General features: G+C 38.0%; 1 protein-coding gene across 1 annotated transcript in view; it reads right to left on the reverse strand.

The window, feature by feature from the left end:
- Positions 1-5,048: 5,048 nt before the first annotated feature.
- Positions 5,049-13,688, reverse strand: part of olfml2a (olfactomedin-like 2A) — a 41,449-nt gene continuing 32,809 nt past the window's right edge. Inside the window, exon 8 of the mRNA XM_030144195.1 lies at positions 5,049-8,128. Within this exon, the coding sequence (XP_030000055.1) occupies positions 7,524-8,128 (605 nt within the window). The 3' untranslated portion in view covers positions 5,049-7,523. The remainder of the gene's footprint in view (positions 8,129-13,688) is intronic.

Genomic DNA, 13,688 nt, shown 5'->3' on the forward strand with positions numbered 1-13,688 from the left:
TGCCAAAATCCGTGGGTGTTTTGGAGCATCTCTGTCTGCGCCTCTGCTACTAAATGTTGATGTGAGGTCCTGACACAACCACTCCTCCGTAATTTCCAAAAGGCCCCCATTGTATCGTACACAATGGTCTTCTTTGGTGAGCTCCTGGGTCACTAGACTAAAACTCAGGAAAGCCCCCTCTGCAAAAGACCATGGGACATAATTGAATATGTGCCAGCTCTCATGGACGAGTTTGGAGAAAAAGCACTTTATAATTGGATTATTATTAGGCATTAGACCCATGGGTTTAATTGCATAAAGCTTAGGGAGTGACATGAGGCTGGCCACGCATGTTTCCTTGCAGCTTTTTAAAAGATGGTGCATTGGTGCTGCATGTTAACTGTTCTTCATCTGCTCTTCCATCCTGTTCAGCCAACTTTTTCTCTCAAGTGACTGTTACAGGAAACAACCCAAAGGCTCTTAATTAAAGTCACATTGAGGTTCTCTTCATTCTGGTCAGCACAAAACACGAGCTGTCACGAGCCCCGCTTCCTTTGACACGTATGTCGCCGTGAGATCTAATGTGTTTGCTGTGCGTTTTTTGAAGAGAGCTCAAAAATGTAGAATTGACTGCATCCTGCTAATTTGATAGGATCCATGTGAAAATCTTGTCACACTACGGTGCCGCACTTGAGATTTTTCATCAGCCTGAATAAAAGCACATGTTAGAAGAGTCACAAATCCATGCATTGTCAATTATTTTGCCCTTTGTGTTTTGTCTCATTTCTTTTGTCGATTGTCTAACATTACACTTCATGTTTTTGGCCGCAAGTGTGTGATTGTTTATGATGAGCATAATACACAGGGGTCCAGATGAATTGTATTGGGTGTGTATTTGGGTGTATCTGGAAATCTGAGTAAATCACGTAAAGTCCCCATAATGTGAGAAAATGAGCTCAGAAGCAGCAAAGGCCTTTGAGTGGGGATATCATCGGGATATCTTAAAACAACTAAGTCTGTGATATATATTTTGTTGATTTGGGTACTTACATTGAAGAAATCCAAATAAAAAAGATATGTATTTCATGCTGGATCAAAAGACATTAAATAGAGAAACAATCTGTATGGAACTATATATTTGTGTGTGGAGTCTGCATGTTCTCCACATGTCTGCTTGGGTTTTTCCCTTGTACTCCGGCCTCCTCACACCATCTAAAGACATACACATTCATAACTCATTCTATATTGCTTATAGCTGTGAATGTGAGAATGGTTGCTCCTCTATATATCAGCCCTATGATGAACTGGTGACACATCCAGGGTGTACCCCACCTGCACCGCCAGCACCCCCATGACCCCTCGGAAAATGAATGAATGAATGAACACTGTGGTTGAGATGTTACACAGCTCAAATATAACCTGTAAGTGGGTTTTTGATTGATGTTTGGAGAGTCTTATTACTACAGGTACATCTCAAAAAATTACAATATCCTAAAAAAGTTCAATGTTTTTTGTCATTCATTTCAGAAAGTGAAACCCATATATTATATAGACGCACTGGACATAGAGTGAAATATTTCAAGCCTTTATTTCTTGAAATTTTGATGTTTATGGCTTACCGAAAATTAAAATATTACATAAGATCAATTAAAAAACAAGGATATGTTAAAGTCTCTTGTTTCATGTCCACTCAGACCACTTGAATTACAACTAGAACTACAAGACCCTTAGGGAACCATGGGTTCTAGATCCTGGACTTCACCATTGTCAATACCGAAGGTGGGGTGCGAAAAGGGGGGTGTTTTAAAAATCCACATCCCGACCCTGAGGGGCAACATCCCAGTCCCCCAGATATTTGTTGTGTATTCATGCATGCTGTACCACATTTGTCCAGCAGTCACTGACAAAGTGTTCACGTGATTCTGGGCATAGCAACATGATTATAAGGCTATTATATTCCAGAATTTGTAATATCTCCCAAAATATTGGTCCTATTAACTTGCCATTTTCACTAGTCTGTTCCTTGACCCAAAATATATATGTATGCCAAACTGCAGCAGTCAGCTCTGTCCGAATTTTGTGTGATGCCAGAGACACTCACTCACACACACACACACACACACACACACACACACACACACACACACACACACACACACACACACACACTTCCCTTTTATAATATAAAAAGATATGCTGAAAAGTGATTACGCATTTTTTCCCAGTAATGGCAACAAAATGTCAAATACTACAGCTTTAACATTATTTGCAGCAGTGACATTACATAAATATACATTATTGAAGTTAACAGAATATTACCGGAATACTTGACCTGGTCTGTAAATTTCCACCTGAGACATATCATGTTGATTTTTTGTTGGCAAACAGCAGTGAAAACAGCTCCCATGATCCCACGCTTCTTCACGCCATCCTCTGTTTCTTCATCCGCTGTTACTGTTTTGATTGTGCGAGACTCCTCGCAGCAGGAGTTGTGTATATACTAGTTGGAATCTTTAATCAGCATCTTGAAACTACTGTGCAAACAACACTTGCTAAAACTGTCTCAAATTAAATTACTTAATTTTTATTTATTTATTTTTTTTTATTGTGCAATAAGGTAAGTGTTTTGAAAAACCTCTGAAGGTAGACAGGGCTGTTTCTTCAAAGAATATCAAAGGTAAACACATATTTTTAAGTCTTATCAGCTGGTATGCATTCCTATTTTCCTTCAGCAAACCAACTTCTGAACATGCATCATTTCCTCATAGTATGAGTCTTTACTCCTCACATGCACATTAATATTTTAACTTTGTCTCCATTTGGATGTCCACTAAAATAGGCAGGAAAGTGAGTTCATGGTTGTTAAACTCTGACGCTGATCACAAATGGGTCTTTTTTTTTTCTTCTTCCCCTCTCACACACATTTTTTAACCTTCTTATCCCTATTGCATTATGGACTTTGCAGTGTTACATTTGCACATGTTCATTTGGATAATTTTTCAACCTGACTGACCCAACATGGACAGTTTTCTTGTCTGAGATATTTAATGCTCTAGAAATTAAACATATATCACAGAAATAATGTTATATTGTTTGCATGTAGATCATGCGATGGAAGGTCCCCACCACAGGACAAAATGAGCTCAGTGCAGCGGAGGCCTGTGAAGAGGGGGGTCCCGGAGCAAAGGTCCCTTCCTATACTAACCCAATTACCTCTTGAACATGAATGATACAGTTCTGTGGTGCAGATTCAGCTTCAAAGTGGCATGTAACATGGGGACAAAAGCCTGGACATCACAGCGCTGTGAGGACATGATGGTGATGAACAGGAGGCCCTGCTGATGTGAACAGGTTCAAGGTTTGAGTCCTGGTTTAGCAACAGGAGAGCCTTTGTGTGTGACATGAGGCACTGGGACCGAAGTACCATAGGTCATGTGAATTGTCAGTGTTCATCACCAGAGCCGGTGTGGACGTCATTGTTCCATTACAACAACATGTCAACATTTTGTGACAGAGTTCATGATTGGACACACCATTAGTGCTGCGCTCATCAAGACTATGGTCTGGCCTACAGTGGTGCCAGATAACCAAGTACTTTTATTCAAGTGCTGTAATTAAGTGCATATTTGAGGTACTTATACTTCAATACTGTGCTTTTTCAGTCCACTACATCTGTGTAACAGGATAATGACTTTTCAGTTACTGTTTTTCATCTCCTCCATGTGTCCATTTTGGGTGTTTGTGATAAACGGAAAGACGTGTTTCATACATGGATTCAGACAATTCTCCTTCTTAATTTAAATTAATTAAAAGGTGACTTTTTACAGATACATGTTTCTCACAGGACAATGAAGTTACTAACAGTCTTATAGATATGATGCATTGCTGTAGATTAAACTGCAGAATTTAAGTAGTTAAAATAAGCTCAAGCTTAAACATCTACTACCATAAAGAAACAGTAATACACCTTAATGCAGCTTTAATATGAATTCATATCATATCTAACTGTAAAAGACTAAAAAGGACAATTTTACTGTTTAATGAGTACTTTTATATTCTCTGCACTTGAGGTACATTTTACCAAAAATACTTATGCTTAAAAGTTAACTGTGTGATATTTAGTGACATCTATCAGAAAAGTAGCAGATTGAAACTAACTGAAAGCCCTCACAACTTCATCCATAGTGGTCATAAAAAAAATCAGTCCTTCATTACAGCCAGCTATGACTTTTTAGTTCTGGGGACGTTAACTCTGCTTGGTGAGAGGATGGAGTTGAAATAAAAGCTGAGAGTTTAGTTTTACAAATGTTTTTCTGGAGCAGAGAAACAGAAATTATTACACAGGCTGAGTTAAACCTGACCAAGTATGGAAGAAGGCGACTGGAGACACAGTAAAGGATTTTCGATTTTGCGTGATTACACAATGAAAACATAATTTTGAATGTGATATTTCTGCAATCAATTAGCCTACGTCCCTTTAATGCTTGTCCTTTTTCTAGAATGAATGAATGCATAACTTGTACTTGTGGTTGCCTTTTCTCATATTTAGATATTAGTACTTTACTTTTATTGGTACTTTTTTAAAGCATAGGATCTGAGTACTTCTTCAAGCACTGCAGTCATTAATGGAGTCCCTTTTCTGGGTGTTAAAAACAACACACTCTCTGTGCAACCTTTAAATAGATGTGAGGAGTTGATTTAATTAAACGAGGTCCACACGCACGGACCTACCACACCCACCATTCGGCGATTAGCTTATATTATTGTCTCCCTCTAGGATTGCATGACTTGGAGCTGAGGACTGTTGAAAACCCAGCCAAGAAATCAGGCAGCCATGCCCTTATTACCACGACCTCGAGCTGCTCCTTTTGGTGTATTTAGGACTGAGATCAAGCAAAATATGGTAACCTTTACCCCAGAACTAAACGCAGCTCATGAGAGCTTCAGAAAAAGGCAGATCTGAGTCACGGTTCATCATCCCAGCAACACGATGTGGGCCAGGCAAATCTTACTAATCCAAGACATTTACTGGGTGCATTGCAGATTGACTAACACAGCTTGTGACAAACTTGGTTTGATAGAATTTTATTTCATAGCACTGACACACAATTCTGTTTTCAAGTGTTGTGTTACATTTCATGACTTTATTGTTTATGTGAGAAGACAATTTATAGCAAGCTACATGCCCTTTTTCTGAATAACAAAACACTCCTGATCATTAAAGAACAGACAAAATTATGTTTTGAATCATAACATTAGTGTACAAGACCAAAACAAGACCATAAATTGCTTTAACAATTATCTTGTCTGTCTTAAAGTTCACCATTCCCACAGCATGTCTGACATAGTGCTGCCAGCCATCTTCAAAAATAGGCATTTGGGGGTTAGGGGTTTTGTTGTTGATGCAATGGATGTGCACATGGGTGTAATTTATGGGTGGCAAATCCACTGGGAAATGTACAAATGCTCACAGTCTATGACAAATGTGGTTATGCATATGTTATTAACAATATAAAAGCTGCATACTTTTACAAAACATCAGAAATTTTACAAAAATCAGAAAAAAACATTTTATGATATTGTCAAATGAACTCATGTAAATACAACAAAAATCTTAAACACTGTGTACATTGTTTTTTGGAGGTCATAATATATCCAACATATTGTCCAAAACAACATTATTGCAAAAGAGAGAAGCATCATGAGGCCGGAATAATAAACGCAGAGTCATGATCAAAGTGCTTGGTTATTGGATGGAGTTGAAACAAAAGCTGAGAGTTTTACAAATGTTTCTCTGAAGCAGAGCTGCACTGGGGGCACAAATAATCTCACAGGGTGAGTTAAACCCAACTAGGTGGAGCTAAATAACCCACTTAGAATGCTTGAGTTTGAATGTACTAATTAACTTATGCATTTGAGGACTAAAGTAGTTACAAATCAAGCCAAGTGACGTCACCTTTGTAAGCTAGTTTCATCTGTTGTTACTCTTAAACAGTCTAATGTCCTGTCTACAGTAACATGAATATTTTCCAAAGCTGATATATTCTTGTGTTGGCTGTGGGAGTGTATTCTTTACATGATGTGGATTTGTCCATAATGCCGGTCTGGTCTGTCTAACAAAGGTATCGGTGCTGACCTTGATCCCTACTGCTGGTCATATACTTATTTATACACCTGGATGTGATATTTCAGGTGCAGCTTCATTACACAAAGTAATAATATACATGAGCAAAATGGGGTGTGATGTCATTGTTTTTCCTGACTACAAGTATACACACAAACCAGAGTTTTTAAAAATCTACACTTTGGAAAAAAAATCTCAGTTTTTGTGAACTAAAATACTGTTTATGTGGATGAGAGGCCCAAACATAAAATCCATTTTGCATAACACCCACATTAGTGTGGATGGGGCATAAGTTTGGAACAGCAGAGTTTTCTTTGTCATCCTTTACAGTGTGGTCGCTCGGCCAGTATGAGGGAACGTCAGGCCAAATCAAATTCTGTGTTATAATCATTCTTTATATTATATTTAGTTAATTGTCAGCTTAGGTTTATCTCTGTCTTTAAGAAAAATACTGTGTACATGTTTCTTTTTTTTGGCGTTTATTCTTTAAATTCATATTCTATTTAGGTATCTTACTAGCCAGTCTGCTGACATAGAGAGGGCTATGTATGTCTCCCAATGTTCCCATGGAATCTTACTTTGGGGAATTAAAAAGGCAGTCAACAGCAAGAGACAAAATTGTGACATTATTACCTATAAGATGTTTGTCAATTTAAAAGATTGTTTTTGAAGTCAAGAAAGTTTAACTTTGTTGCACAGATGGTAAAGTAACATTTATTTTTGTGGGAAACCTCTCAGTGAACTATATCTCTTGCCTTGCACAACATAAATCACATGGCCCTTGCCTTGGCAAATTCACCTTGTTTTTCAAGAGCAAGAGACAAAATATTAAAACCAGTGGAAACCACTTCAAGTCCGATCATGTTGTGAGGTGCAGCTATGTGAAAGGAGTGTTACCCAATTCTGAACTTATGACTTTTGGGGATGTTGAGTCTTACACACCTGTGAATTTCTTGATTTGCTAAATGGTCTATTTAAGTAACAAATATCAATATTAATGGGTGGCATTATTCAAAGTAGATTCAATCATTCTCTCTGCCCATTTAAGACTGCATTTATTTTTATTTTTTTAAATATGGTCTAATAAAGGAGCAGCATTATTTCCTCAAAGTATTTAGCTCTACCCTTTAAGCCCTTACCCCAACCTGTAAGATTGTTTCCACCCTACTCCGTCTATCCGTTGAAATACTATACAGACATGTTCTAATCCACACATCTGAGATGTGTGCTTTTCTACACTGTGAGGTCAAGAGTTTGAATGGCATGCATTGGTACTGGAAGGCTGGTGTAGGTTCATCCTTTGTCCTGTTCAGTCCATTATGGCTGTCTCTGGGCTGTCAATACTGAGTGTCTTCTTTCTGCTTAGGTGCCGTACTGGCAGGCCTACTTCGAGCTTATCTGTAGCACAAATTAGCTGTGCTCACTGGTCGAGAAAGTTTATTTTATATGTGAGCTGGTGACCATTGTCCCAGGCATACAAAACCTTCTCCTTAGGGTTGTAGTCAATCTGGGTGGTGAAGGAGTATTCATTGGTGAACGGCAGGCGTGGGATGGCTTCGCTGTTGGTGTGGGTGTCGTAAGCATAGTTCACTTCACCTTCCTTCTGATTGTACACATTAACAGCGTACAAGACACCACAGATGATGAAGCAGTTTCCGTAGGAGTTCCTCTTGAGACCTGTCCTCCAGGTTGTCTCTTTTTTCAAGGACAGGTCTCCAGGATCCAGTTTACTGATGATGATGACCTCTTGCTGATGGTAATCGTAGTCCACTGAAGGATAGATCACCCACAGGCCACTTTCGTCTACGGCAAAGTCGATGTCCGAGTGGCCCCTCCATTTCCAGGGGGTGGTGTCCTCGTAAACAACGTCATGCAGCAGAGTCCAGGCTGCCACATATCGCATCTTCAGATCGTACTTTATGATGTTCTTGGTGAAGGCTCTGTTGTAATAGAAGGCTCCGTTATAAACTACATGGCCAGTGCCAATCCAGTTGTAAGGCAGCTTGAAGAGGTTACTCCAGCGTCCTGGGATAAAAAGGAGAACAAGAGATTTTATTTTGCTGTCATGATTGTCTTCAGTCATTTGTCAGTGAACATATTCTGTTGCACAGAAGACACTACAGTTACCCATCGGTTACTAGTGTGCACATGCCACAGAACTCTAACTGTTCTGTCTCAAAGAAAAGCCAGTCAGCATTCATCTATTGCCAAAACTCTTTCTTATCACACCTCTGCTCCTGCCAAAGCCTGTCCTCAATGTACCAAATATTTTTTCAGCTTTAGAAACTTTTAAGCCATAGATGAATAAAGATTCAGGCAAACACAATCTACTGTCCCTTTGGATGTTTTTATAGGTGACTGATGTTGATTCATGATATGAACACTTGACACATATGGTATGGTATGGTTGGTATCTGCCAGAACTTAGCTTGGTAGACTGTTTTCACAGAAGGCATTTTGGTTTTTACCCTCGGCCACAGTGGCCAAAGGCTATTGTCACCAGTTGGTTGCCCGTCGGTATGCTCAAAGATGTTGGCATGTGCTGATAAGTTGGGCCACTTGAGTGGCAGTAGAGCGACTGATAAGTCAGGCGGAGGGTTTTCAAGTGGGCACATCATGTTCTAAACACAGGAAAAGCATCTTCTATTTGGCTGTATTAGGAAGCTCTTACATTAAGCCAGTGTACACAAATTCATTTGCCTGACACTGATTTCAATACAGTTTAATTTTTTGGATTTTGAATGACTTTTTGAGCTTTTTTTTTTTTTTAAAGGTAGAAAGACTTGGGAAGAATAATGTTTGTCTCGGCTGGTCTAAACTAAAAATGACAGTGATTTTAGTTTAATCTCGTTTACAATTGTCTTTAATTTAAAATTCAAGATTAACCCTGACTAGTCAGGGTATGAATGAGCAAGAGGGGCAAAGTGTTGGGCAGAGGTATTTGTCAGCTCCGGTTACTTGAGAATAAATAGGAGTCATCAGACGGTGGTTCTTTACAACTGACTTCCTGTAGAGTTTCATACTGTTTGTCCGGTGGCTGTAGAGAAGTTGAACAAAATGTGAAATGTGATGAACATTGTGGACATTATGGATAGACACATGACAAATGAATGGATTAAGAATAGATGAAAAAGCAAATAGCGACAACCTACACATAAGTGGTACATTTCTGTTTCTGCTATTGGAAAAATACTGAATGGGTTTCTATTTTTTCCTCCAGCAAAACAAATGATGACAGGAGGCATCATTGGCCTGATGGACATAGTGGACAAAATATCTAATATGTTGTAGTGGTTCCTTTTGGTAACTTTTAGCATGTTTGGCAGAAAACTACTGAACTGTTTGCTGGATATGCTCTGGAAACAAAATGCAGACAGACAGAGGGACGGACTGTTGTAAACAAAAATCAATTCAGGCATATACATGTCTTGACATAGCTATTCAATTACACTTATAAAGGCTTGAGAACTGAGTTGGAGGATATAAAAACAAACTCCCAGATAACCTTAATGGGCCTCCTTATAATGGATGTAGCTCTTAACATAATAACAGCTACAGTGATAATAATGAATGGATACATTCTGTGGTGTGTATTCTTTCTGATATTATATACCCGTCACAGAGCTAATAACCATGTTTTTACAACACCAGACTGTGTACACACTGGCTTCGTGCGACAGGGACACAGTTTGTTTAGCACTTCCCTCCCGAATAAACATGTTGTGTACTGTAGGTGTCCTTTTCTAATCACATTTACGCTCTTAATCTTACAGCCTCAGGAAGTCTGATTTCAATACTGATAATAAATGAAAGGCCCAGAGGAGGACAAAAACAACATACTGCAGGACACCCTCCCACCCACCGCCATCCCCCCACAGCCACCCACCATCCCCTTCCCTGAAGCCAGCCCACACTCTTAATCCCTCTCTGCTGTGCCCAGTTCAAAGGAAAGGCCAGAGCACATGTCAGGGAACAGCAGGCTTCACCGCCACTCACCGAGATACCTAGTCATCCGCACGCAGCTGTAGGCTCGCAGCGCCGCAGGACGCCTCACATGTAAGTGCATTTAGAGAGCTCATTGTCCAAACACATCTAGATCAACAAGCCGCGTCCTGCGAGGGGAGATCATCTTAACTCTCTTACAGAGTGTAATCCAATTCCTCCGTAGAGTTGGATGAGGAAGACGCTGACTTTCCCACCCACCGGAGCCGTGGAACAATCAAGACCTACATTCCACACATCTCCTCAGACTTACAGAGCTCATTGAATAATCAGCATGAATCAGTGTCAGTTAATGTCCAGAAAGAAAACAGAGCAACACATTAACGCTCTGTCTGAAGTACTAAAGATATTTAGCTAAATGAGCAATTTTTATACATTTGGACTTCTTGTTCACACATATGGTGTTTTAGGTCACCAAAACGACCTCACAATGTGAAAATCTGTATAACTCTTGTTCTTGAGTATCTGTGTCAATAAGGAAAATGAAGAGATTAGAAAATAATGATGTCACATCTTAACTGGAGCATGTGCATATATGTAGTAGTAAAATATAATATAAAAGTACTGTGTCTTCATATAGCACTTTTCTTAAGTGCTTCACAAAAATTCAATTATATAACCAATAAAACAATAGTTATGGCAAAAATTAAAAACTGTGAGGATTAAAAGACGTGACCAAAACACCAGAACCTGCAGATTGAAGTGAACGACCAGGCATATCCCATGAGTAGAGATCCTTCATATATCTAAGGGCCTGGTCATGCAGAGCTTTAGAAAGTAAAATAACAGTAAAAATGAATAGCATAACACAAAAACACCCCCTCAAAAACTGGAACCAACACTTAGAAGTTCACCTAAGTTTGTAACATAATATGTCATTGCTGAACTTCATGACACATTAAAGCCTCTGTGCCGATTATGTCTAATATTAAGTGATCACCCACAGTGTTTATCATTTAACAGTTTGCCCTATGCATGGTCATATGGACTGATTAAAAAAAAGAGGGGGAAATAATTGAGCATTTATGTAATATTAATCATTAGTAAATGTGAAATATGATGCGCTTAATGCTAAAAGACCTACAACTATTTTATCACCATTTATTCTAATAGTATCCTCTGAATTTTACATTTTTATGTGAAAATCAGATATTTTCTTATATTTAACTTTTTATTTAAAACAGAGAAAACTGAAGAAGTGACTTTTTTGTGCAGAATATATCATTAACTGAACATGAAAACAAGCACATTCAACTAATCTCATTTGTGAAATTACATGGGTTTTTCTAGTGAAAATTCAGCAAAGCATGATGGTGTTTCCACATTCATGACAGAGCCTTTGAATGTTCAAATGGGTCACAACACATGTTCCTGAAAACCTGGGAAACTGCATTTTACCTAAATATTTAACATGTATTGATAAGATTAATGGTTTGAAACTTTTTTATCACTTCAGATCAGTAGAGGCTTTTGGTCACCAGTGGCTGTTAAGGACTTTAAACAAAGAGTATCATTAATATTACTAACACCATCCAAAAAACGACACTGTACTTCAAACTTTTAATCCCACATTTCCCACAAGGAGCTTTATGATGTTTCACATTTATTCCGCAGTTTAAGGAGATTAATCTGAGACTGAGCAGCAGCCAGTTCATAGGTCTGGATCACAAAGTGTCGTTCTATACTGATATGATTGGATTGGACTCTATTATGTTATTATTACTATTCTGCAGTGTTGAGTTTCTACAGTACAATGAGTATGTGTCATTGAAACAAACTGAAGAATCTCTTGTTTTAAGATCACTTCATTTTTTCCCTCTTAAGGGATTTTATCATCCTATAATCCTATCACATTTTACTTAGAACTGCTCTTGGTTTTTTTTTGTCTTGTATTTCAATAACTTAATTTTGACCCAAAAAAAATGTGTTGTAATATCAGGGGGAGATCTGAATCTGAGCTGACACTTCCTCAGATACATAGAGCAGAAAAAATTTAATTTGTGGTCTTGCAGACACATGGAGGATGTTCTATCCATATTACAAAAACATACAAATATAACATAGATAAAATTATGTTTCATTATGTTGAAACAGTATGTAACAGTGGTTTAAAGTTGTCATATTGGCTCAATAAATATATCAGATCATACGTCTTACATTAAAGTAAACATAAAAGTATTTGGAGATTAAATAACTTCAACATGTTTGCAAAGATCCTTTGGGTATATGGAGTTTCCTTTTATTATTTTTTTGTCATTATTGTGTATTTTCTGTGTAATTTTTTTTACTTATATACTTTACTTATATATTTACTTTTACTTATATATTACAAAGACTGAAAGTTGAATAAATTAATGAACATGAAACTTTCCACAGCTTTATTACTGGGGCACTAAATGACTAAGAATGGTTAAATATTGTCTTGAAAAGTTTATATCTCTGTAAAGGTTCAGACCGAAACAGGAGCCTCGACACTGACTCATTAGAAAGATTTTTACCATGTAAAAGTTGCAATGATTTAGACTCTAAATTCTGATTTAAAAAAAAAACAAACAAAACAAAAACACTTTTTTTTTTTATATCTGTTCAACTCATCACATTTTTCCTTATAATCCCATATTGTTAACACTTGTAAAATCTATTCTGGTCTACTATGAACTTTTGTTTAAAAACAGCAGATGAATCAAAACTGTTTATATTTTCATTATATTTTTTTCTTCAAAAGCCCAAATTGTCCATGCACTCTTTAATCTATTTTGGTCTAGTTCAAATAAAAGAAAACAGCAGATGAATCAAAGATGGAGAGGAAGCAGAAAGAGGCTGTTTTCCTTCTGGTCCTGATGCCACGTTCACCGTTCTCAGACAAAATTGCCTTCTGTTGTTTTTCATCATCGTCACTTTCATTACAAGAATTACAGTTCACTTTGCCCCATTAAAAATGTCCTCATTACTTTGCTCAACGCTTCTCCTGTTGCCTACATGAAAATAATGTTTTAAGTTGCAAAACTATGAACCTCTGAGATTTATAAAGTGAACATTTTATCCAAGTGGACAAGTACAATGGAGACATTAAGAAAACTATTGCATCAAACCGATTTTGCTCATGTCTATTAGGTGTTTGTGTTATGAAGCTGCACCTGAAACATCAAATTCAGTTGTATAAATCAGTGTGTGACCTGCAGTAGGTCCAGGTCAGAACCAATGCCTTTGATAGACGGACCAAACCAGTGTTATGGACAAAGCCAAATCATGTAAAGAATACACTGCCACAACCAACACTTAAAGGCTACCTGTAGTGAATTTTCATTGCTAGCTATTTCAAAAGATCATGTATAACTCTCACATAACTTCCATTATAGCCTGTTGTCAAGTACACGAGTCAGGCATGATCAGTGACATGTTGCCTCCTTCATGGGCTGTTCCAGCGGTGGTAGTGACACAGTAATGATGTATTATCCGATCACCTGGGCTGCGATGAACTGGTCACTGACCCCTTGCAGAAGACAACAGTCTAAAGCTGTGTTTCCAGTATGTGGTACCGGCTCGACTCGACTTGGCCTTTGTGCGTTTCCATTACATAAAA

The sequence above is a fragment of the Sphaeramia orbicularis genome, chromosome 9 (assembly GCF_902148855.1).
Source record: "Sphaeramia orbicularis chromosome 9, fSphaOr1.1, whole genome shotgun sequence".
Classification (NCBI taxonomy): Eukaryota; Metazoa; Chordata; class Actinopteri; order Kurtiformes; family Apogonidae; genus Sphaeramia; species Sphaeramia orbicularis.